Source organism: Molothrus ater, chromosome Z (assembly GCF_012460135.2).
Source record: "Molothrus ater isolate BHLD 08-10-18 breed brown headed cowbird chromosome Z, BPBGC_Mater_1.1, whole genome shotgun sequence".
NCBI classification, from domain to species: Eukaryota; Metazoa; Chordata; class Aves; order Passeriformes; family Icteridae; genus Molothrus; species Molothrus ater.
Genome location: NC_050511.2, coordinates 25,382,473 through 25,407,227, shown reverse-complemented (window position 1 = coordinate 25,407,227; position 24,755 = coordinate 25,382,473). Strand labels below are relative to the sequence as shown.

Below are 24,755 nucleotides of genomic sequence, written 5' to 3'. Positions count from 1 at the left end.
GGTTTTCCTAGATAAATTATCTGTTGATTTTTCTAAGTCCTGTAATGTGTTTTAGGGGAAGGATTATGAATTTTAACTACTGCAAAAGCTACTTCTTAAAGTTAATAACTTTTTTCTTTGAAGGTGCATGAAGAGTTTATTAATAACATGACAAATACCACAGTTGAGAGTTTAATACAGAAATTTGCTGAGTCAAAAGGAACTGGCAAGGAAAGACCTGGTAAGAAATTAAAACTCACAGAAAAGGAAATGTTAGCTTTAAAACTGGAAATTTCTATTCATGAAATGTCAAACCTGTATTTGTTAATGTGCTGTATTTTAACATATGTTAAAATTATGTGTTAACGTAACATATGTTCAAATTCTTAGTATTCATTAACTTTGATATTGAATGGTATGTAGAAATTGGTAATGCAGAATTCATTTTATGCATGTAGTATTTGTGTTCATGATGCTTGGTAGTTTATTGGTCTGTACAACTAAACTATGCAGTTTCCTGGAACATCAGGGAAATTGGTCAAGAAGCTGTAGTTCCTTATACAAACTATGTGTTGTCTGCTATGTGTTTCTTATACAAACTTTGATTCTACATAAATTGTACTTCAGAACTTTGTTGAATATAAACATATTAAGAGCAGATGTCTATAAAGCTGCTTATTGAACTATTGGAATGGTTGCATCAGTTTGTTCAGCTTACCAAATTATCATTTTATAGATACACAGTATCTATTTTTTTATAAAATGTATTTTAATATACAATAATGTGTATTGCTTCTTTAGTAAGAAGCAAATTGAATAGTACTTTTTGAAGCTACTGTTGATTGGGTGTGGTAAGACATTCCTGGACTGGCATAAAAAGGCATTCTCACAGTACTGCCTATATAGTGTCACTTTAATATTGGCATGAATATACAATCACTAAGGAATTAGTAGTACTGTTTCCTTCAGTGCTAGGAGTCCTCACAAGCATCTCTGTCTTCTAGTAGAGGCACACAAAGATGGGTTTTTTTCCTAGAGCAAGAATGTACATACCAGAGTAGATAATGAAAATTTATAATGAATTGTTAAATATTCTTAGGTGTCTTGCAATGTGTGTGGGAGGTGTTTTTAACGTAACATTGTTTCATATTCTTTCTGTGATGCTGTAATGCTGATATCCAAGTGGGCTGAGGTAAGATTACATATGGAACGATTTTTGAACATTTCCTGTGTATTTATCAATTTCTCAGTAAAGGTTAAAAAAGAAAATGGGTGAACTTTAGGGTATCAAGTTCAGTTGGTCTGAAACAGGACAAAGACAGGTAACAATTTGGTGTTCAGACCTCTTGGATTAGCTGTTGCCAAGATGTCATGGGAGGGATCTCCATCTTGCATTTAAGGTGCTGACTGCCTGGGTTACAAAGACCCTTGCTAATTTGTCCTAGAACATTGCACACTTCAAGTCATGCTATCTAGCATGGGTTTTGCCAGACAACATTGTAATTTTTAGAAAAGTAATACTTCACTTTTTAATTTAATGGAGAAATTACACACATTTATTCTTGCGGCTTTACAGTTCTTCAAATCCCATCTGTGCTCTCTGAGGACAAATAAAAACTTCTCCAAATATATTCTAAGAAAGTTAAGCTGAGTATTTTAAGGAACAATAGCACATTTAGTGTGTAAATATATGCACCTTCAATTTTCTTTTACAGTATTAAATTATTTTATTGATATGAATTTTGTCAAGTAGTCATAGTGCAGGGAGAAAGCATAGTCAAATTCAGCAGCAAAAGAATATAAATTCACAAGAAGTTTTGGAATGTTAAAGAGTAACAACACAGACTTCTAATGACGTTAATTATGCTTATTGCTTCTCATATATTTGTTTTATTAACTTAGAATCATAAAACTTTGATAATTAAGAAGATTTGGAAGGCAAAGTGAGATATCAGTCTTCTGAGAATGAAAAGGACACAACCACTGTTAAGGACTGCTTTTTCTTGATTAAACTCCCACTTTTTTGCATCTGAGAACTGTTCACGGTGAAAAGCTAATTCATGGAACAAATGGTGAAAGTCTGTGGGATGTATTTATTAATTAGTTTGAAGAAGGAGATGGCTCCTCAGAAAAACTAAATATTCAATGTAAAAAATGATACTGACTTGGCTTACAAAACAAATGCAGAAAAACTGCATTTGTTGTTTGTCACTGTTGGTTTTAACTGTCACTGTTGGTGTAACTTCAATCTGTTTAAAGGCAATATTTTCAAATCCCCCAGGACTATGTAAGTCTTTTTTCATATTATTTGTGGGTTATTATGGTAAGTGAGATGGTGGGTACTTTCAGATAAAATAAACTAAAAAGGCAGTGCATAACAAAGGATTTTAGTTTATTTTGGTATATTCTAGCTATTTATAGTTATTCACGGCAGAGATAACTTCCTTTTATTTATATCTGTAAAAATAAGAATGAATCAGAAATGAAGAACTGATGAGAATTACAAGCCATTTACAGTAAAGTTAATTGCATATCTGGAATGTATCTGTACAGTGATGTCTGTTTTACCAGATTATATGGGCTCCCTCTGGTGGCTAATTTTTGTCACCTGGAGTCAGAATGTAGAGGGATATCTAGAATTCAAGTCTGTCTTGTACAAATAACAGGTTTTCTTTCAAACAGTAATGCTTTGTGAGTTTTTTAATTCACTCAGGAACTTCTTTACAATGGCTCTTTTTGCACTGCTACCTAAATAACTTATCTAGTCAGCTTTTTAATCTGCTTCTCACTGAATTTGCTTTAAGTTTTTCTTTATCAATTCAGCCTAGAATTTAGAGTTTTTAATAATACAATATTTCGAGAAGTAATAGTTTTTGTTTTCTGACTTCCAATACTGTCCCCTGGGGAACACCACTTGTCACTGCTTTCCACTTGGACATGGAGTTTTTGATTGCAAAAACTTCTTAGAGTGCAACCATCCAGCCAATTCCTTATTCACCAAGTCGTCCGTCTGTCAGTTATGTTTTTCTCCAGTTTACAGACCAAGATATCATGCAAAACAGTGTCAAATGCTTTGTAGAACTCTGGGTAGATGACATCACTTGCTCTTCCCTAAGCCACCAGTGATGTAATCCCATTGTAGAAGGCCTTTGTCTTCATTAATTTGTTGTGGTATCGTTTTTAGTGGTTGTTGGTAGTTTTGTTCCTCTGTTTTTTCCCTTTTTTCATAAAAAAATTGAAGATGTAATCAAAACTTTAACTGTAGTGTGGATTGAAAAATGGAAAGCCATAATCTTGTTTGCTCCCTTGCTCTGCAATATAGCAGTGATGTGCAGATGACAGTTACTACATATGCTGTGCTGTTATTTAGTGTGAGTGAGAGAGGCATTGGGTCATTTTCAGCTGTAGTAATTTTTTTTTTAGGTATTGGTTTTGTGCTAGCTTAATCCATGTTTCAGAATCTGAGAGCCCATAGAAATACTTCTTGTCTTTTTTTCATTATCCATTCAATAAATTTGAGCTTTTTACAGGGCCTGAAAGACATTTACATTTTTAAAAATTTTGAAAATTTGTGTCTGCAATTAATCTACTCTTTGGATTAAATGATAGCAGTAGTTCACAATGTATATTACCAACAGTTGCTGTTGGTCAGCCATCACTGGCTCTTGTACATGTAGTAAAGTATTTGACTTTTGTTTCTCTTGTCATTTTAGATACCTGAAATATAGCATGAATATTTTTAATAAAATGGTGGTTCCACAGAGAACAAGATTCAGAAAGGACAGATGTAATATTCCCATTCTGTTTCTTCCCGCCACCAAATGCAAAAATTGACAATTTGGTTAGTAATCTATAATGCAGATTTAAAAAAAGTGGGGTTTGTTGATTTTTGGAGCTGTTGAAGACCTATTTCACTTTATTTGCCCATGCAGAAGAAATAGTCTCAAGGCTCCTAGTAACTCCAGTCATGGAACAGAGTAAGGTCATGCATGTCAAGTGGAGACATAATTTCCAAATGACAAAAAAATTCCTGAATTGCTTTCTGGAAATGGTATAAAATAGACTAAGTTGTACAATTTTTAGTGAGTTAGGACTGCTATAATGTCAGGATCACTACTTTTTCGCAAGGTAGCACATACTAGAAAAAAATACCCTGTCACCTCTCTTAGTGTGCTGGTGATCCTTTTCTCTTCTGAGAGAACATATTTGGGAGCTCTGCCTGTTAGCAGAGATCATGAAGCATTAAAGCTTCATAAATATAAACATCTAACCCCCAAATTTTACCTAGCCTTTAATTGAACTGATTTCTGATACTGTGAACTTAACTGAATTGTTGCTTATTTGATTAGAATAATGTTTTATGTGGCTGTCTGTTGGCGGTGGCATTAGTGCAAAGTTTGGTGTGAGTTTATCACATGTGTATTTGCCTTTTGTAGTTGCCTATTGTGAATGTTTTAGTCCTAAATGTCCATGAAAAGTACTGCTTATGTGTTTTTTCCAAAACAAATACGAGAGTGTCAGAGTGAGCTGCACCACAGCTTAAAAGTAGTGCTAGTCGTGTTAATGCACAGTTGTGCTCACTCCATGTTAATGCTTCTATTAAGTTAGAGTGTTGTGTTAAACAGCATGTTTTGTATCTAATGAAGAAATGTACCAAATGAACAAGATTAAGCAGTGGGGAAAAAAAGAAGGCTAAGAATAAATGTATTACTCCTAAAAATTTTTAGAAACAAGTTAATCCTTTCCCAGACTTTAAGAGTCAAAACAAGGGCCACTGAATACTGAAGTTTGCTTTGATTAGAGCTTACTAGCATTTTATGTGGATAAATAATGAACTCTGTTTTGAAAGACAGACTTTAAACAGTGCTGGGTGTGGCATTTATTTTTTTCCGTGGGTTCGTTTGATAACGTAGTTTACAGCACATATAAAAATACTGTTCTAGGACACTAAATAAGTTACAAAGTAGATGTAAATAAACACTACAAATGGTTAATACTGACTTTTGAACAGCTCTGCAGGACATCTTTGAGCTTCTTTTCCACAGGGAAGGGTAACAAAGCAAGTATTTATTTTATGTTCTTATAAATTATTTTCTTTGTATTTTCTTTAAATACTGTGAATGCTTCAGTGCTGCTGATGCTTGTGGTTAAACGCACAAATAGCTTGGAATGTCACAATTTCTCAAAGATTGTGCCCACATATAGGTCTACACAGAAGACTGACTGACGAATGAGCCTAGTTTATCAACACTGACAGTGTCCATGGGATTCAGCAAAGTATTCTTTGTAAAAGAGGGCAGACTACTGCTTTATTTCAGAAGTTAATTAAAGAAATTAAGTATGAATATTTTTGAGTAATTGACGAGAAGCTGGGCTTGAGGCAGGTTGAAACGTCTTTAAGGGTCTTATGCTGTAGAACTGATTTCGAGAAGGAGATACAAGCTGAAAAGCTGTACCAACAAATGTATCTTAACTGCTGTCCTAGATGTCTGTTTTATTTTGTCTAAAAGATTCTGTCCTTTCAAGAAACTGCCAAAGTGTCTGTGGGCTTCTAGTCTGAAGATCTGCCAGCATAGATTTTTAATAATTACACATATCTAAGTTGTAAACTTGTTTTAGAATGCAATTTATTGATTTTTAATGTTCTGGAGAGTTGTAAAGGAGGAAGTTTTATTGAAAGAAATATTTGAATTCAAGTGGAAGAATCATAGCATTGATAAAAATATCTTGGACAACATCAGTAGACATAATAGGGCAAGAGCTAGATTGTGAATGATCTGGGAACACGCAGTAAGATAAAGTACTGTTGGGCACACTCAATTTTTTTTTCCTACAGGCAAACAATTCAATTGCAGCCTGCCATTTAAAAGAGTTTTTTGGGATTGCAGGAACAAAGCAACATCCATTTCAGTAATTTAAATAGGAGGAATATTTTAAGTAGGTGATAGTCATCTCAAAATGCAATAGGATATATGATGGATTCTCCTATGACCAGAAAAGTTAAATAGCTTGAAAACAACTGAAAACAAAAAAAACACAGAGATGTATTTTATGTTGATAAAGTAAATAAGACCTGGACTTTACTTGTATAAAAACATAACTTGATATATAAATTAACATTTAGGAAAGGTTTGATATTTTGAACTTATTTATTTGGGGTATATTTTTCTTTTAAGGTAGGAAATGTTCTTTGTTTTCTAATGGAAAAAAGATCTTTTTGCCTGAAAGTTCTGAATGATATAAAATACATTACCCTATTTTTTCTCCATAGAGTCATATTAAACATCTTAACTTTTGATGATTTCATAAACTTAAGTTCAGAACTTCAGTAAGGAACCATACCTCTCTTCATTTACAGAATGTGTGACTTCTAAAAAAGATGTGATTCTTTGAAACTGTCTTTGAATATGTAGGCTATAATTTGACGTATTTACAGTGTCTAGTGTTCCAGAATCTTAGCTGAATCTCCTTAAAAGTAAAAGTATCTGTGCAATTCTTTCATCACTACATACTTGCATGGTCGTCTACAGCAGGTGCATCATGTACCATGTAGACAGGCAGAGCCATTTCTTATGGATACTTATAGACTAGAGTTATGCTGTTGTTTAGTACTTTTTCCACAAACCTCCTTCAATTTTCACAAGACTGCTACTTTCTACACAATCTGATGGAAAAGGAGAGTGTAGAAATGAGGAGGTTGCTAGAGGAAGAAGAAGCTTCCAAACCACTACTCATTTAGAGAGTCAGCAGATAGCTAAGTATGTATTTGTACATATAGTGTATGTTGGCCTGCCACTTAGCTTATGAGTACTTAAAACCAGCCATATTTCACATCCTGTTGTTTATGCAGAGAGAAAATATGGAGTGAAGCTGAAGCAAAAGCAGGAGTAGAAAAGGATGAGAAAAGGGGTGGTAATGCCCTGCAGATTGGTGTATAAGCTGACATTATTTTGCTGCTAACAGACCTCACACTTTCATAGATCATTTCTTTCACAGATCATAGCAGTGTTTGTTGTCATACTCAGGTGTTGCAGCCTAGACAGATTTCTACCTTGAATCATTGCTTTTGGTACATTTCCTGTCTCTTTTGAAAATTCTTGTGTTATCAGAACAGGGAAAAATACTTTTTAACTGATGTTTGCCATCTTTTTATTTTGGAGAAAAAAAAATCTGGTCTTTCCTTCTGATGATAAACATCTTAATTGATAATGATTATTTTAAGGCTACTCAGATTATGATCCTTTTCTGCTTTGTTTTTGGTCTGTAAGCCACATAGAAATAGTCTCTTGAGTATAATAATAATAATAATAATAATATATAGGTGTCCCCTTGAGTACTTGCTGTATTCACGTAGTTTGCAGCCAGAGGACCAGAAAAGCCTGAGCTGGATAATGTTGCCTTTGATTTGGTAACTGAGTGCAGGGCTGGAAGCCTAATAACAGAATCAGAGTTAAAATTTTTCATCTGAAAAAATTCTTCCCAAGGAAGTGCTACATGTTGATACTGATAATTGTCATTATTTCTGGTGCCAGTATCACCTCTGCCTTTCACTTTTTTTTTCTTTAATTGAATACTATTACTGTGCTATAGTTTTCTTTTTTTAATTTTTTTTTTAAAGGAAGATTTGGTGAGGCATTCAACATCTCTAGAGGCTATGTATCAGCTAGGCTGATATATCATTCTGAGGATATAACAACGAGTAGTCAGAAATTCAATGATTGGTGTGATGGGACTGTATTTATCGAATTAGATTAAAGGATAAGGTTTTGCCAGTACTATTTCAGTGTTTTCCCTCAGACTGACCTGTTAGCAGGCCAGTTTTATTTGTTTGTCCCTTATGCTCTTTTTTAGCAAAGAAGAGCTGTCCAAATCCATAAATAAAGATTTACTTGTTGCAGTTTGGTATTAGCATGATAACTGTATCACATGTATGAAATTTAGCTCAAAGAAAACAGCTGCTCATCTTTACTCTGCATTCCTCCAAAGAAGATATGTTTTTATTTGGTTTTTTCCTTCTTTTTTTTAATGTAGAATAAAAGGTCCTTTCCTAGGAAAAAAGCATTCTTATTATTTTATAAAATCATTTCTTATGTATGGACAGGCAATAAAAATGGGAAGTTAGTGTTAGAAACACTGATGTTGACAGAATATATTTAGGCTTCCTGGCATCTGAATTTGAAATTTTTTGCTAAACATGTCACAGGATCAGATGATAGCAAGAAAAAGATTGCTTATATGTTTGTGTATGTACAAAATTGACCTTTGTGATGCAGCTTGACATCTAAACACTAAAAACAGTCATTTGTTTTGACAGCAGAATTAATTGAGGCTAAAACAGTCGAAATTCCACTTGTATCAAGCTGTTCATTAGGAACTGCTGTCTGGCTTTAGTGCTGTCAGAAAAATAACCTGTTCTGGTATGATTAAATAGCAGAATGATGGTCGGTCCACTGAATTTGAGAGAGAGGTTGAATAAACTTTCTACTGCGGAAACAATTCAGAAGTGACACGCTGCAAGGGGGGTCAGAATGTGCATTGATATCCAGCTGAGCTGTCAACTGGCACTGAGCCAGGCACGCAAAGCTTTGCCATTTGAAGCAGCATGTGAAGCATATGCAGTTTAAAAAAATTGTCCTCCTTTCATGCATGATTTACACTCAGAGACAAACTTTTGTTTTTGTTGAAAACAAGAATATGGTTTGTTACTGCATTTGTAACTACAGATACAGATTTATATGGAGTATTTTTAGAAGATTTTGCTTGAAACAGATATGTTAATGTTTATGTGTGTGCATGCATGTGTGTAAACTGAATCCTCAGGCTGCAGGGAAAGGCAGTTTTGGGGGGTGTTCTGAGGGTCTGATTGTTTCTAGTTACTGAGAATTTATGTGAAGTTAATACCAGTATAATGTTTCTTTCTGTCATACATGCTCCCCTTAAGATGGAAAGGACACAGTTTTCAAAAGCAGATGCAAATGTAAGGCAGTTCTTATTTGATTTGTTGACTTCTTGATTTGTTTAACTTTTTAGCTCTGTGGGATTTTCCAGTTCATTGATATACTTACTGGGGGCACTTTTTCAGGGTATGACATAATATTATGTTTTCCTTACTAATAATATTGGTTGACTTTTGCATTTGACTTGTTTATTTAAGAATCCAAACAGTAAAATATTTTTTTCCTCTCAATTGAGGAAAGCGGAAGTTATTTTATTGTTTTGACGTTAGCAAAACATTCTCCCTCATAGAGGTTTTATGTAAAAGTTATACAGACAGGCTAGAAAATCTGTATCTAAGATTTTGTGGAGAGAGGTTTTGTCTTTTTTTTTTTAAGTAGCAGGTATAAGATAGTGGTTATAAAGATAGTTTCTGTTTAGTTACCTTGAATATACTCTGAAAGTACTGCTGCCATAGATGTGAGCTAAATACATAGGAGATTCTCTTAGATAATGTACAGTGCAATTATATATTCTTCATTTGTCTGTCAACAAGAATATTATTTCCTTATTGCTAGCTATATACTGTACCTTTAGGGGCATGAAAGTTCACATACTCACATGCCACTTTTAACAAGAGAAACATTTCATGTAGTTACTGAACAGTTTAGGAGATGCATCCTGAGATGCACCCTTACTTGCTGGTGCTTAATTTATGCAAGTGTTACTTCTTAAATTATGAAATTAGTAAATTTAAATTATGAATTAATAAACTTAAATTATGAATTCAGTAAATTATGAAATTAGGTAAAATTTAAATTACACTGTATTATATTATTGTAAAAATTATATTTATACAAGTTACTTTTTTTTGTTCCAGCAAACAAAAGCTGCGTTATTTGCAAGAGCCTAAGAACTGATCCAATCCTGGTGTATTTGCTTTAGTCTCTTGTCAATTAGCAGCTGTCTGCCTCCATGTGTTTGTGAAAGCATACTCCATTTGTTTTCTCTTCTTGTCCTTATTCTGTCCCTACTGGTAGAATACTGTGAGCATTCAAAAACTCAGTGCAGCTTGCAGTGATGCTTGCTAGGAATTTGTATGTACAATTAGAGGACCTTACTGATTTTTAATGTCTGCTTCCTTTGTAGAATACTACTATTTCTCATTAGCATCCAGATAGCTAGGTATATATACTTAAGTGACAGAAATCCCACTAGATACTCGTGTCTCTTTCTATTACAAAGACTAACCTTCATTTATGCACTGTATTTATTCATTTTTTTCTATTCTGTCTGTCTACAGTATCAAATACATGCAAGTGTATATAGAGGTATTTGAGGTGTTAAAACCAGAGTTAGCAAAGTTTGGATTAATATAGCAGCAGGGAGAGTAGACTTTTGAAAGTTGTGGTCTCCTTGCAACAGAACATTAAATCAGAGACCTTTGCAAGGATTGAACTAGATCTCAGCTATAACTTTTTATTTAGTCTGGAAAAAGTCTTGAAATGTTCTTTTGTTTTTTACACTACTGCCATAGTTTTAGAATTTGGTTTTGTGTTCATATGAATGGTTGAGAATGGGCTTCCTTCTCAATTCACATTATTGTCTTGTTTCAAGAAAAAGAACAAAGGAAATTTTAGTGCTTTGGTTGCAGTACTGCCAAATTGCAGTGTTACCAGTACTATCACCTGCACTGCAGTATGGCACCATTTAGATTGTTCTTTCAGTGCCTTAGGCTATCTATGTGGCATGAACTCTAGTGACTGCTTCCCGGAACGACTTCAGTCCCCAACATCAATACTTCTTCTTAAATGTGAAGCAACTGCTTTTCTTTCTTTTAATGCTGCAATGGACAGTGAATCTGTTTACTTGCATCAAAAATTGTAGCCATTGTAATCATCCACATTTTGAGCTGACAACTTGTTGGTGTTAAGTCTTTGTCTACAGTACAATCATTGGGCACAAGCCTGTTCTGAAAACTTTTTGCCTCCTAGAGGTAATGCATCCACCTTAAAAACTTAATGTAGTTGTTACAGGAGTTATTGAGATACCAGGACATCAGTTTGCATGCTTTGACTTCCCTTTGTATATTATATCTATCTGGCAATCTCCATTAATGCCAAACCACTGGTAGTTCTTGACTATAGCAACTTCTGACTTCTTGACTTCTGATTAAGGAATCAGAAAGATATGCATTATGGTGTCACAGAGGAGAAAGCTTTCTGAATTGGGACTTTTTTTAGAGGTTTGGGGGATTTTTTTTTTCTGTGCTAGTGCAGCTGCTTTTATTTCCATGTTCTACACAGTCAGTGGGCAATGCTGGAAAACTTTTTAAGAAACTGTCTGAATTCCTTGTTGATGCTATGCTCTTATAACAGCATGTGTGCCTAAGGCCTTCTGGCTGACTAGGAGACTGCAGCTAGTTCTAGCAGAGGACAGTGTGGTGACAACACACAGTTCTGGCTGGACAGCAGTATTATCAGCTCTTTGGACTCAAAGGCATCTGTCCTAAGGAGACTCCAGGTGTTATACAGGCTGTTGAAAGCTTCTCACAGCTATCCTGTTTTCTAAGTTAGTACACTATAGAGTGCCACAATAGACAGGAAATGTCTATTTCTGAAATGTTACTTTGATTAAAAATACCATGCCCAAGTCAAAATATGGTACTCTTTCGGCAGACATATAGGAAGCAGAACTGTTGGAGGTCTGAAGTTACAGAACAAAACTTGTGAGAAAATTTAAAACTGTTAAAAATTTCCCTTTATTCAAAAGGGCAAGCTGGATGCACAGAATATTCTTAGTTGGAAGAGTCCACAAGGATCATCAAGTCCAACTCTTTAAGTGAATAGCCCATATAGGGATTGAACCCACAACCTTGGTGTTAATAGCACCATGCCCTAACCAACTGAGCTAATTAGAGACAGCCACTGACATGAATTTCTGAAATTCTGAAGGAAGAAGGGCCCTATACAAATTTGAGTAGGAAAGGTAAGTTTCTACCAAAATAGGTTTTTGAATTGTAACTGGTTCACATTATATCTGTGTGTTTCTGTAGTAAGGAAGAACATGTCTTCAAATATAAACTCTTATTAGGTGTAAAAACCTTACCTTTAAAGACAACTGTTTAAGCAAGCATAATGGAAAAAAAATAGACTAACTTGGATGTGTTGTTGAAGAAAATCTTTCCTTTCTGCTTATTTTAGAAGTGGAAGTTAAGATACTGATCTGAAATATGGATAAACTGTATTTAAGCCTTCATTATTTATTTTAATCATTACTGTAAAAGTTTTAAAATTAAGGGGATCACTCTTAGTAGAAAGGGTAAAGAAATGGTGGAATTCTGAAAAAGCCTGAGTATTTTATTCCTCTGAAAATATATTTAAGTCTCAGTGTTTACAGGTTCCTTTCTTTTGCTTTAGGGGTGAGTATTTGTCGTTGTTTTGGCTTTTTAAAAATTTTTCCTAGCAAAATGAGAGTATGTATAGAAGCAAGAAATAGAAGTAGTTGAATCATTAGCAAAGTGATGAAAAATATGCGGTCTGAAGTGTAGTTCTGAAGAAGTAACAGTTGAGTTCTTCAGCTTCTATATTTTATGGCATTTTTATGAATGTCTTGCTTAATATCCTGTGAACAATAGTTTAATTTTGTAAAATAAAATGTTGATTAAATCATTATGGAGATGTAGACATGTACTATTCTAAAAATCAGTTTTCCTGGTCTTTTTTTTTCTGTTCTTTTGTTTTACAAGATACCCAAGTTTGCTTCATTTTGGAGCATGCTGACTTTGTTTTACTGTAGATTTAGTGAAGAGCAAAGGAAAAAGTATTGGAAGACCAATGTAAAATACGCATATATTTATGAGAGAGCTGTAAGGAATTTGCATCTTGTCTTTCTGTATTGAATAATTAGACTTGCATTTGAAGTAATTTGATAATTGAAATTTAAAGTCTGTTAAGACTGCTATTTGAGACTTGTCTTTTAATATTCTGCTTGCCAGAGCATCATTTGGAGGCCAAACAATTACATTATGATAAGTGAGATATTGATGGTGCACTATTGATAGTGCAAAATTCTGATCCTGCTGTTTACAAACACTTAAATTTGTTTTTACTGATTAGAAAAATTTTGCAAACTCAGTCTTAATTACAGTAAATATAAATTAATACCTTGACCATGCCATAATTAAAAAAGAAAATAAGTCATTAGAGGTATTTTTTCCCCTCTCTCTTATCTGTAACATATCTGTACATAAACTTGTGTGCATGCTATCAAAATATTTGTAGAAAGGTAAGTAATAACCCCTGTGGCACAGTGATAGCATGCTAAACTTTTTCTTCTGTGGATACAGATACAAGGTAATCCAACATGGGCTGGAAGAAAAGGTGCCTGCCTGCATGTGCACTTTGCTTTCATTGCACTTCTACAAGTGCTGGTATGATTCTATCATTCCCTGAACAAGATCCTACAGAAACTCATGCTGTTTTCTGTACACATGCTTCCTGAAATGTCTCAGAGTGGGATTAAATAAATTCTAGGTTTAGGAATATATATGAGTAAATAAGGCTTAGGACATCAATTTGCAATGGCAACTGACTGTTGTTAGTGGCAAGTGACTGCTGTTGGACTGTTAATTTGTGGCAAATATAATGTGAGGAATTTCTTTAGATCTAGAACTTAGCTAGTGCTCTCTTTTGGTTTGGTCCTGTTGGGTCTTAATGGTTTTTTAGAAAAAAAAATACTTATTTCTGTGTTTAAGATTTTACAAGGGACTTCTAATTGTGTAGGCAATTGGCTATGGAGAGGAAACACTAGAACTAGCAATGCGGGGTTAGAAAAAGTGTAACTTTCAAAATTAGGGCTAAAACTTCTCCTTTTTCATTTTTACTTATACAGTTCTTGTTCATTAAAAGAAGGTAAATTTAAAACCTTACACTGATGCGATATTATAAATGCAGTTTTGAATGAAGACACCAATTAGATATAGGCAATTGAATTGTAGTTAGATGATGACTAGTATTTTAATTTTTCAATATGAAGGAGTGAAAAAACTGCTTCACATGTGTGATTTTGCAGTATCTTTGGCCATTGGCAGAGTAATTGTGCCTTTCATTTACTACCAACATTTCTAATTCAATTATCTCATATTTTCAGGAAATATTAGTTGTCATTAGAAAAGATTAAATTTGACCTAATGTTTATCTTCATTGTCATTTCTTTAAGGCCCTATTGAGTTTGAAGAATGTAACACATCCAGTGTAGCCGAAGGTGAGTTGCCATAACATAGTTATTTACACAAGAATTCTGTGGATTAGTACTTGAACTGTGAAGCAAAGGGTACTCATCAATGGGTGAGTCTGTATAAATTTAAAGTCCTCCAGTAGACTAAAATGCAGTTTTTCTTTTGAGAAACAAAAGACTGATGCCTCGGGTTTTAGCTTTTGAATTTTTCGGATTCTCTGCTGCCTGGTATGCAACTCTGAAACTTCATATTAGGTATTAGTAGGTTCTCTTCACAGGGTAGTTAGACAAAACAATCCCTTCCCAAGTAGAGAATCATGGACAACCATTACCCAAAATGCATAAACAGCGGCAAAGAGAAGGGGGCAAGCCATGAGACTTCATGACTTGGAGCTGTAATTGCACAATTGAACCCATATATAGTTGAACTAAAACTTATAAAAGTATAAAACTCATGACCAGAATCCATCTTGGATTCATCCTTGGTGTAGCCCTGACCAGGCTCTTGCAGTGTCCAAGGTGTATCCTTTTAAGGGCTTTCAATAAATACCTATTTCGTTCATTTAGCTATGTCTAGTCTCTGTTCCAGATCAGCCTTTCTAGGCATCAAGGCCTATAAAAGGCCTATAAAACCTTTATAAGACTAATGCGTAAAGGTCAGATAATTTGAGTGTTTCTTACATGTGTACTTTGGCTAACACTTGGTCTTTGCAGAGGTTTGGATTTGATTCAGTTATGAATGTGTTGTAGCTTCATTTGCAAGTGTCAAAACAATGGGCTCTTCCCATTGTTACTATGTCAGTTAAACTAAGCCTAATGTAGTGTTATGGTTGCAAATTCTTTCTTTGTTGGTGCAGCCTTTTTTACTTAGGGGATTGTTTAAAGTGGTTAAGCTGTCCATAAGCTATGTCTTTACTTGTGGGACAGAGGAGTCAGCAGTATAACTTATAGCATCCAAAAGCTTTTTTAAGTTGCCAAGATTTTGGCTGAGACTTAAAATCTCTTCTAACTGAAGCAGAGAAAATCTATGTTCAGAAATTAGTCTCATACTCCATTTGCCATTATTTGGTCTGCATAAGACACAGAAGAAAAACAAAGCCCAGACATTTAAAAATAATCTTGGAGAAAATTATGTTCCTCAGTATATATTACTGACTATAGCTACCCTGATTTGAGAAGTTTGGAGTTACTGAAAATTTCTAGGAGTGGAGAGGTTTCTTATGCGCTGTGTAATATATTTTTGTAAAGGTAAATATAATAAAGTGCTTGAATTAACAGTGGTTTAACTTTGGAAACCAAATTATTTCTACCACTCTGCTCAAAAGCATGCTGCCAGTAGTATCATGCATCAAAACCAAATTGTAGACTAGTTGGATCAGATGCTTGCACTTAGTCATTTTGTTTGGCAGTCTGCTTTGCCTCAGCAAACATTGTGAAGAAGCAGATGTGGCAGTAAGTCTGAGGGAATATTTAAGTGTATTTTAGTTTTAGTACATTAAGTGGGAATGAAAGCAATATGAAAGCAATGAAAGTACTTTTTTCAGTACCGTAGCTATATGTATCTAGTGCAAAAAGCAGGGAAGAAACAAAAGGGGAGAAGTGTAATTCCAAACTCGGTGAGAAGCTGTATTGGAGCTGGATACAGCACTGGGAAGTCATGAACTCACATCAGCTGGAAAGCCAAGAAACACTCTTATTTTTAATGGGACCAAAATCCTACTTTTGAGGAAAGACAGGAGCTTGCAGCTCCTGAGAGCACACAGGGCAAAAGAAATAACAGCAGGGTAGCTGTTGAACTGCCATAGTTGGGGAAGGCAATGTTCAGTTTCTCATCCATGACTATTCAGGATCACCAGGAGCAGCAGCTCCTGTTGAGTTTCTGTGAGCAGAATCTTCTTCCTCAAAACTGTTTATTAAAGAAAACAGAGTCTTTATACCCAACTTGGAGATCCAAGTCAGTTTTTTAAGAATTTTGTAACTAATGCATTGAACCCTATTTTGATTTTTTTAAAATTGGTATTTCGCTTAAAGCAAATTGGAATAATGTTCCCTTAGTTTGGCTCCATACCTATCTCCACTGCATACCTGTGGCAGCATTTAAAACATTGGATTCATATGCATCTATGTTTGACATTGCTAAATATGCCTTTATCTCTTTGATCTATGAATGAAAAGTGTTTGTTCCGTAGGAATAAAACCACGGAAAAGGAAGCCTTTTGGTTTATCAGGAATAATGAAAAAAGAAAAAGATACTGAATCTGTGTAAGTATATTGCCACCCTGAAGCCTTGTTTTGTATGAAAACTAGTAATGGGGATAAAAAATAGCCAATATTTAACAAAAAAAACTGGTTTATAACAGCCATTTGAAGGAACACAATGAATACAAAAACATCACAGTTATTTACAATTTTTGTGACCAAGGATTTTAACATAAATAACAACAAATAACAAGTGTATTCATAGTAGTCAGCTCATGTTTCATTCTTTCCTGTGCATAGGTAAGTAGTTTTCCATTCTTCTACGTGTCAGCTTTGTAGATAATGTAATTCACATTAATCCTAATAAAATATATCTGTATGTGGTAAAAGTACTTGATGGCTGTGTTTGCAGAATTGAAACTTCAGGTATTCTTCTGTTAGAGGAACTTCTACATATACTGTCGAAGGACAGAAAAATGCAGTATATCATGAGCACACTCCCTTCTCAAACACCATCATTCTAGATGAGGACTGACGTCCCAGATATACTCTATGCCATATTCTTTGCATGTACTCAGTCTCTGAGGAGTTAATCTGTGCAAAAAGTGAGTTTGAATAACAGTTCTGAGAGGAATTATTCACAGCATCTATATTAGTATTTATGGTCAGTGTATTTTTTTAATATTTCTACATGTATTTTCTCAAGAAGACAGCTTACAATTTGATAACTTTGAAAATATAGAAATATTCCCAGAGGCAACATCTGCATATATACTTTTTAAAATTTATTTTTAAAGTATTTTACCAGTGTTAGTTTTTTTAACATACTGCTGAAAAATTCATGGCCTGAGGACAGCAGGTGCTAATAGTATTTTGTTTCTATATTCACATGCACTAGAAAAGTGCCATAGGCATTTACAGAGATTCTTGCATTAAACCATAACTACTAAATGAACTAGAACATCACAAATAAATGACAGAGGCTTCATTATGTGTTTACATAATATATTTTAATACTTCTTTTGTGATCTCTTTAGAGATATAGATTGCTAGTCTGTATTTTGTCTGATTTAATCTTCAGCTGATGATCCTCTTACAGACTGGAAATGATGAAACTGTCATCAGAAACTTCTCTGCACAGAGAAATCAAGTCCTCCCTTGGTCTTGTGTATATTAGTCTGTGAGCTTGTTTCGTTTCTATAGGGCAAGCTTTCTAAATCTAGAAAAACTCTCATGGTTAGTAGGCTTTTCAGTTTGTCAAGATAGTTTTTAAACTGTTGATGCCTGAACCAGTGTGTCTAGTAATGGTTTTAATTCAGGGAAATACCACACAGGGTGCATTCTCATATATATTGCTGTAGTTTAGCAAGGGATTACACTTCTAACCACTGCTTTGCATGATTTGGTTGTTTCAGTTTTTATCTACAATCCTTAAGTTCCCTTATAAAATCTGTTTTCTGAAACGCTACCTTACAGCAGAAGCATGACCCAGTTCTTTAATTTAAAAAGAATGATCTAGTAAATCTAGTGATTTAAAAGTACTTTTATCTACAGCTTGATGTCCTTGTTCTCCACCTCATCAGCATTTGTAAACTGCTGTTTTCCTTGCATCTATAGAACAGATCCTGAGAGATGTCGGTAGTACTCCTCTGAGTCTAGATCTGCCATTTCTGTTTAAGATCTCTTAGGTCACTAATTTAGGAAACCTTCATTGTGGGCTGAAATATATTAATTCATTTGCCTCATATTTCACATTTCTCAACTGTTATGTACCTCAGGCTATCTTGCTTGCATAAAGACACTTTTTGAAACCATGTCTCTCAAGAGAAGAATATGCTTTGTCTTTTCAAGCAGTAAAATATCTTTCAGAACAGCTCTATTGCTATGAAAGATGTAAACCAAGTAGAAATTTGATCACATATGTCTTCTTTTGTGTCAGGCCTTTCAGAGAAGATGGAGTGCTTCATCTCACTGTCATTTCCTTAACAAGCTGTACTGAATTTTGTATTAATGCTTCCATGTTAGCAAGTTTTTTGCACCTTTTTTTAACACACTGTAGTAAAAGCTACGTTTTTTGCTTTTAACTCATTTGTTTTTTCAGAGAAGATGTTTTAGATTACAATGCATTTTATTTTTTCCACGTTCTTTTCTCTATACATGCATGTGTAGGATATTCAGACTAATGATAAAAAACCACTATTGTTCAGTTGCACCATCATGATTTGTCAGGGTGCAAATTAGAGAGGACTTGTATGCTACTCAAGTATTCCCACGTTCTGTAAATGTAATTGCTTCTACTTTTTGAAGACATCAGAGAGAATCAGTGTCATTGATTATTTTAAGTACTACTACTCAAATTGAAGTTGCAGTGGAAAAGTGTAACACTTGTGAATAATGTGCTTGCAACCACTGCCTTCCTGCAGACAACTTACTTTTTTTTTTTTTAAGTGCTTTTTAGGAGGGTACTCAGTTATTTTGTTCAGCATCTTCTAGTACTTGACTGCAACTGTGCTTGACAAACACGAACTAAGAATGAAACTCTAAAAGAGTAAGCTCTGAATTCCTCTGAAGAAAATCTTAATTTCTTTGTGAACTGGGTTTTGTCCAACACATTTTGCACTTGCAGGTAGACTATTTTATTAGGATTGGTGACTTCTGCTTATTGCACCCATCACCCATGAAGACCTGAAACTTAAAGTACATTCATCCAGAACACAGTGTGGTAGTCCTCACTTTCCTTGATTTTTTTGTTATTATTTCTAATTCTTTCCAGTAATATGTGAGTTTGATTTTTCATAATTTCTTCTGATTTTTTTTCTGCAGTGTTTTGAGCATAAACTGTCAGCTGTTATTTAAATCTTATTCAGTTGAATGTGGAATATTTAAAGTAAAAATTTCAAGAGTCTGAGAGGCAAAAGGGTCAAATGAACTGTTTTAAGTTAATTGAAAATATTGAAGGAGATTTTGTGTGAATAAAATAAGCTGTGCATTCTATAATTCTAAATTTTCTTTTTTTTTTTAAATAGGGAGTGTCCAGATGCAGACTCAGTCGTAAGTAGACTTATTTCCAAAATAAATACATATGCTTATACTACCAAGCCCTACAATCTGATGAAACTCAACTTACATACAGTCCCTGCAATACATAATTTATCTGGTAAAAGATTTAGTATTTTCATTGCATACTCAAAGTGTTAATTTTGTGCAGTACATGATCTTCAGCGGTATGTACAAACAAGTGTCAGTAATACATTTTTGTTTCCTAATAATATTATGTTTTAAGTAAGGGGTTTTCACTGCAAGTATATGTTACTTTGTTTTTCAGCTAATAGTTTGAATTCCTTGGCTAAAAGATTCTAAGAAAGAAAAAAGATGTACTTTATTGTGGACTCAACTTTGTGTTGTCATATTCCTCTGCTTACTGCTGTTTCTTCTGAGAAGTCCTTCTAATATTGACTGGGTTCTGCTTTACCACTGGCGATAGAGTATAGGAATATACTGTTTAAAATATGGCCTTAAATGCAGCATTTCTAGATGCACTTTATTAATGGTCTGGTTTTCATTACTGTTAGATCTGTGGTATGTCTTACAATTTTTTTTAGCCAATTCAGGTAAGTGACCATTTCAAATAAATTAAATATATTAATGATTTTAATTTCCTTAATTTAGTCTTTTCTTTTTATGCAAACATGTATGTTCTCTTGAATTAACATATAACAAAGATTGTAACTCCCTGTAGCTATGTTTGGGAAAAATTTACAGAGTAATCTAAGTGATTTTCTGTAGGCTTATTTATTTTTCATGCATTCATTTAGGTGCAAATTATATTACACAATTTAAGTTTTCAAGTCCACTTATTTTGTGAATTTTCTGATTTTTATTTGGTAACTAGGAGGTTTTAGTACCTAATATTAAAATTTGTTTTGAGAAACTTGATTTAAAACATCTAGTAAAACTATCCTTCTAAATGGAAAAAATTAAATTTTGCCACATAACAGAACTATATGTGTAAGAACAGATGTGTAGTTCTTGCTAAGACAGTTACTTTATATTGTGCAGTCATCTTGATTTACAGTAAGTTTCTTTCCTTGGGTGCATTTAAAAGAAAGTAACAATAGAAGTATCCTTATAATTATCAGGCTTCTCATGGAAATAAAATCATTTGACAGTTCAGGTTGAGTCATTGGAGTGAACGACAACTGGATTTGACTTGCAATGTTTATTTTCTATGCTTATTTTGTCTCCACGTTTTTGGAAAACAATTATTTCAAAAAATTCAAGTATAAATTGTTTTGACATTCTATCTGGCTACATGAGGCACACCATATGATCATCAAGGTTAATTGTTGATATTTTTGGTTTGGTTTGGTTTTTTTTGCCTGCTCAACATTTTATGACTGCATTTGGAATTTAAAATTTGGTCTGTGATTTCTGCTTGCTTTTTTCAAGCCACAGTAGTATTCTGTATAGTGACTGAATGTTAAAAGCAGAAGTCATTGCTGTAATTGTAGTGAAAAAATTATAGAGATTCATTTCACCCCTAACAAACAAGCAATCCAAAGTGCTTTTATGTTTTAAGGTTGGAGTCCTCTTCTGAAAGGTCTCATTTCAAATGCTTTTAATTTTTCTTGGCTTTTACTTATGGGTTTCCTTTCTGTTTAATTTTTCAAACCTAATCTAAATACTTTAAACAGTCTCTATCATCTCTAGAAAGATTTGTTTTGTATGGATATTTGCAACAAATTATGCATTTCAAGAAATTGAACTTGGAAAACTATTATTAAACAAAAAATATTAAAACAATATTAATTAGTGTTTGATTGCTAAGAAATACTGAGGAATAGACCTCAGAAAATTCAACTTTAGATGTCCCAGTTATTATTTTGTCAATTTTGGTCACTCACAGAAAGCCTGTCTGGCATATATACGATTAACTTGATCATTTTTTAAAAGGTGGCTTTTGTTTATTTGTCAAGAATTGTAATTGTGTGAAAGGAATGGAAGAGATAACCAGTCTTCAATTATATATAAAGACCAAGGTAAAATACTGCAAATTTTCAGGTTAAGGATGTAGCAAGAACTGATTTCTGTATATTATCTACCAGTTCTGTGTGCTACTGTGGATCTTTGAACATACTGTGTAGTCAATACCATGAAGGCCTTCTCACTAGTGCAAAATGTGCAACACAGTCTATCAAGCTTTTATTCTATTTCCAAAAGCAAAATGGTGAGATGGGTCAAAAATGTCTTTTTTCCCAAAATCCTGTCACATTTATATGTGGTGAGACAGATATGCTTATGCTCATCCTTTTTGTAGCTGCCAGATTATATATACTGGAAAATAAATTAATTAGACATTAATTCCAGTAAGTATTTTTTTTTCTTAATGGCTGTAAGAGGTTTTCATGTGCTCATTGGTAGGCAGCTGTGGACTGAGAACTGGTATTTGTTGAAAAAGTTGACCACTTCAATAAGCAGTCTCTGTTTAAATAGAGGTGACAGTATCTCATGAGATGTAAAATTCCTGAGTTTTTTATATGTCAGTTTATAGTGTAACTTCCATTAAGCTAAACCTTGATAATTAAGAAAAGTGGAAAGCCTGTAGTAGAAAGTATCACTTGAAAGAGATAGAAGACTGACTTTGTATGGGGGTTTTGCCTTAGAACATTTTTCTAAAGGCTGAAATGTCTTGTTTGCCATGTCTCTAGAGATGTTCTCTAGGGAGATATGAGCTCTAAAAAAGCTTTTGTGTCAGGGAAACATTTACAAGGTTCCACTTGTGTCCAGTAATATCTGAATTGGGATTTCAATCCTTCCCTTGGTTAGGATGCTTGCTGATCTCCTTCTTCTACTTCACTGCCTATTTTCATGAAGACTGTAGTAATGTAATTATCTTTGAGTTCTCTGTTCTTTCTGTCAAATCCATTTGAAATTGCCCAGTAAGTTCAAAAGTAATTAAGAAGGGAGTCATGGATGTACAGAACATAATGCTGGAAGTTTTTTTTTTCATGGGAAACTGAAATGCAAACACATATCAAGGCATCCAAAACTTTTCATTAACCTCTTCATGTGTGAGATTATATAGAATTATAGACCATTTTTTTATTGTTGGGGACTAGTTGAATTTGGAACCATCAATTTCTTAAAAGGGGAACAAAAGTGTAATCTAATATTGAAATTCAAGTATTTTTCTTTATTTGCATTTTACAGCATTTTGTTCTGACATTTTTCAAATAGTTGCTATTGAGGACAAGGCTTTCTGTCACAGCACAAGAAAGGGGCACTTTGAATTCCCATTTTTCTTTTTTTCTGCATTTCTAAGACTAGGAGAAACTGACTGCTCTCTTCTTCTGTGTCTTTTGGGTTAATAGGCACCCTAAGGAGAGGAGGCCAATATTATGCCTCTGTTTTATCCTAAGTATATGTCAGAATCAAATTTACACCTCAAATACGTCAAAAGTGGAGTCTTTTTGTTCTCTTGTTCAAGCCTATGTGCTTCAGCTGCTTATTTTGAGTCCTCATCTGGATTACAGGAAGCCCATTGAGTTCTGGCAGAAAAAAATAGAGTGAGCTGTTCAGCTGCATTGCATCTTGAAGCATACCCTCAGGAAAACTTGATAAAGAGTTCTCATAACCACTGTAGTTATCCCAGGAGAAGAGAAAATATAAAGAAATCAAACTGGGGCATGGTGAGGGTTCTTTGCTTCTGGACTGATGACCAGCCTGTCAGCAGCGCTAGTGTTGCAGAGGAAGGGCCAAATGAAGTAGCTAGACTACAATGCTCTGTATGGTCCTTCCTTGTCCTCTGTATGTAGCCCAGAGACACTAATGACATGGTAATGGTGTGGCTTCTTCAATCACTTTTAGATGACAGATGGGACAGAGCAAACTGAAATAAATTATTCACCAAAGCTAAAAAATGTGTTTTGTTAATAGAATTCTTGGTCCTCAAGCTTCTTATACAGGAAATTTAATTTTATTTATCAAGGCCTGATGTTTTATTTCTTTGAAAATTTATTAACCCCAGAAAGCTTGTAGCATATGCCACAGCAAAGACAAAGGTATATGACCTAAGTTTCTGGCGTATGTTTAAAGCTATATAAGATCTCAATTAATGCATTACATCTGCAAACACAGGGAAACTGGCTTTTATAGCTACATGTTTAGTTGCTTAACAGAACCTCTGAAAGGCTTCCTGGAAGTCCACCAGTTCCAGTTGCTTTTGCAGTTGCTTTCTTTCTAGTTGCTTGGCGGAGTTCAGTTCACATGCATAATGAGGTAGTTGGGAGCTTTTTGACTGCAAAGAACACTGCACATATTTGTGTAGGGGGCTAAAGCAGACCTCCATCCCCATTTTATTAATAATAACTTTTACCAAAGGCTGAAATTTGCAAAGATCATCATCTTTGTGTGTTGAAGTTCAAAAATTATACATGTAGGTTGTGAACTTAAACTCTGATCAGCATGGTAGGCAAATCAGGTTTTACCTGTGTTGTGTGCCTGATATTTAAGATACACTGTTATTCATGACATAATATGTAGTTCTGTAATTGTAGGAGTGTGGAAAAGGGAGTAAACATTAGGCAAATAAATATAAATGCCTTCATTAACATCAGATTCATGAGTATGGGTCTCTCTCAGGTTGCTGTGTTATCTACTACTGTTATTAAATGTAGATTTGCAAATGAAATGTTGGTATTTCAGAAAGCACATTCATTGGTTCAACCATTCAAAATATGGAGAACAGTATTTTGAAATACTACTCAGCTTGTAAGATTGTGAAGTATCATTTTACTTGTGTAATCTATAATCAGACACAATCTGCCTTTGTCTATGCAAAAGTATATCAAGTATCTATTCCACCCATTTTTTACGTTGGTTTATACAAAAATATAAAGTCAGTATCTAGTTAATTATAGCAAGTGTTAATGATCATAAATTGGCACAAGATCCAATCAATCTGAATTGCTGACAAGGCTGGAAATACAGGGCATATTATTTATGTGTGTGTATGCTGTTTCATGTCCAATGTTTGAAATTATTTAAATCCATGAATTTAAATTCCAGATATAGGAAAAAACTGCAAATTAAGTTTTCTACACAGAGTTTGAAAAGAAGTGGTAGCATAGACTAGCTAAAAGGGAAGGAAGGAATTTTCTTCTCCTGTGTTCAGAATTTAAGATGTACAGTATTCATCTCTGTTATATACATGAAGTTGTGCAAACAGACTGCATGCTGAAGGGCTGTTTCTGAGGAATAGATGATTCAAGTATATTATCAAGATCAGAAATAATTGTCATGAAGGTATTAAGAAAGAAAGTTAAATATTTTAAGATTTTGGTTCTTTCTTAATCCTAGAGATTATTCAGTAAATTAAAAATAATACAATGAAAATAACTTCTACA

At 34.1% G+C, this 24,755-nt stretch overlaps 1 protein-coding gene across 6 annotated transcripts in view; it reads left to right on the top strand.

Annotated features, from left to right (window-relative positions):
- The window catches only part of FCHO2 (FCH and mu domain containing endocytic adaptor 2), an 82,376-nt gene that overhangs the window by 23,590 nt on the left and 34,031 nt on the right, over positions 1-24,755 (top strand). For 5 of the 6 annotated variants that reach the window (XM_054517800.1, XM_054517802.1, XM_054517799.1 and 2 more), the window contains exons 8-11: positions 124-220; positions 14,134-14,178; positions 16,341-16,413; positions 19,377-19,401. In XM_054517800.1, the coding sequence (XP_054373775.1) occupies positions 124-220; positions 14,134-14,178; positions 16,341-16,413; positions 19,377-19,401 (240 nt within the window). Of the gene's footprint in view, positions 1-123; positions 221-8,320; positions 8,957-14,133; positions 14,179-16,340; positions 16,414-19,376; positions 19,402-24,755 lie in introns of those variants that run through there. The other variant, XM_054517803.1, reaches the window with a different exon arrangement.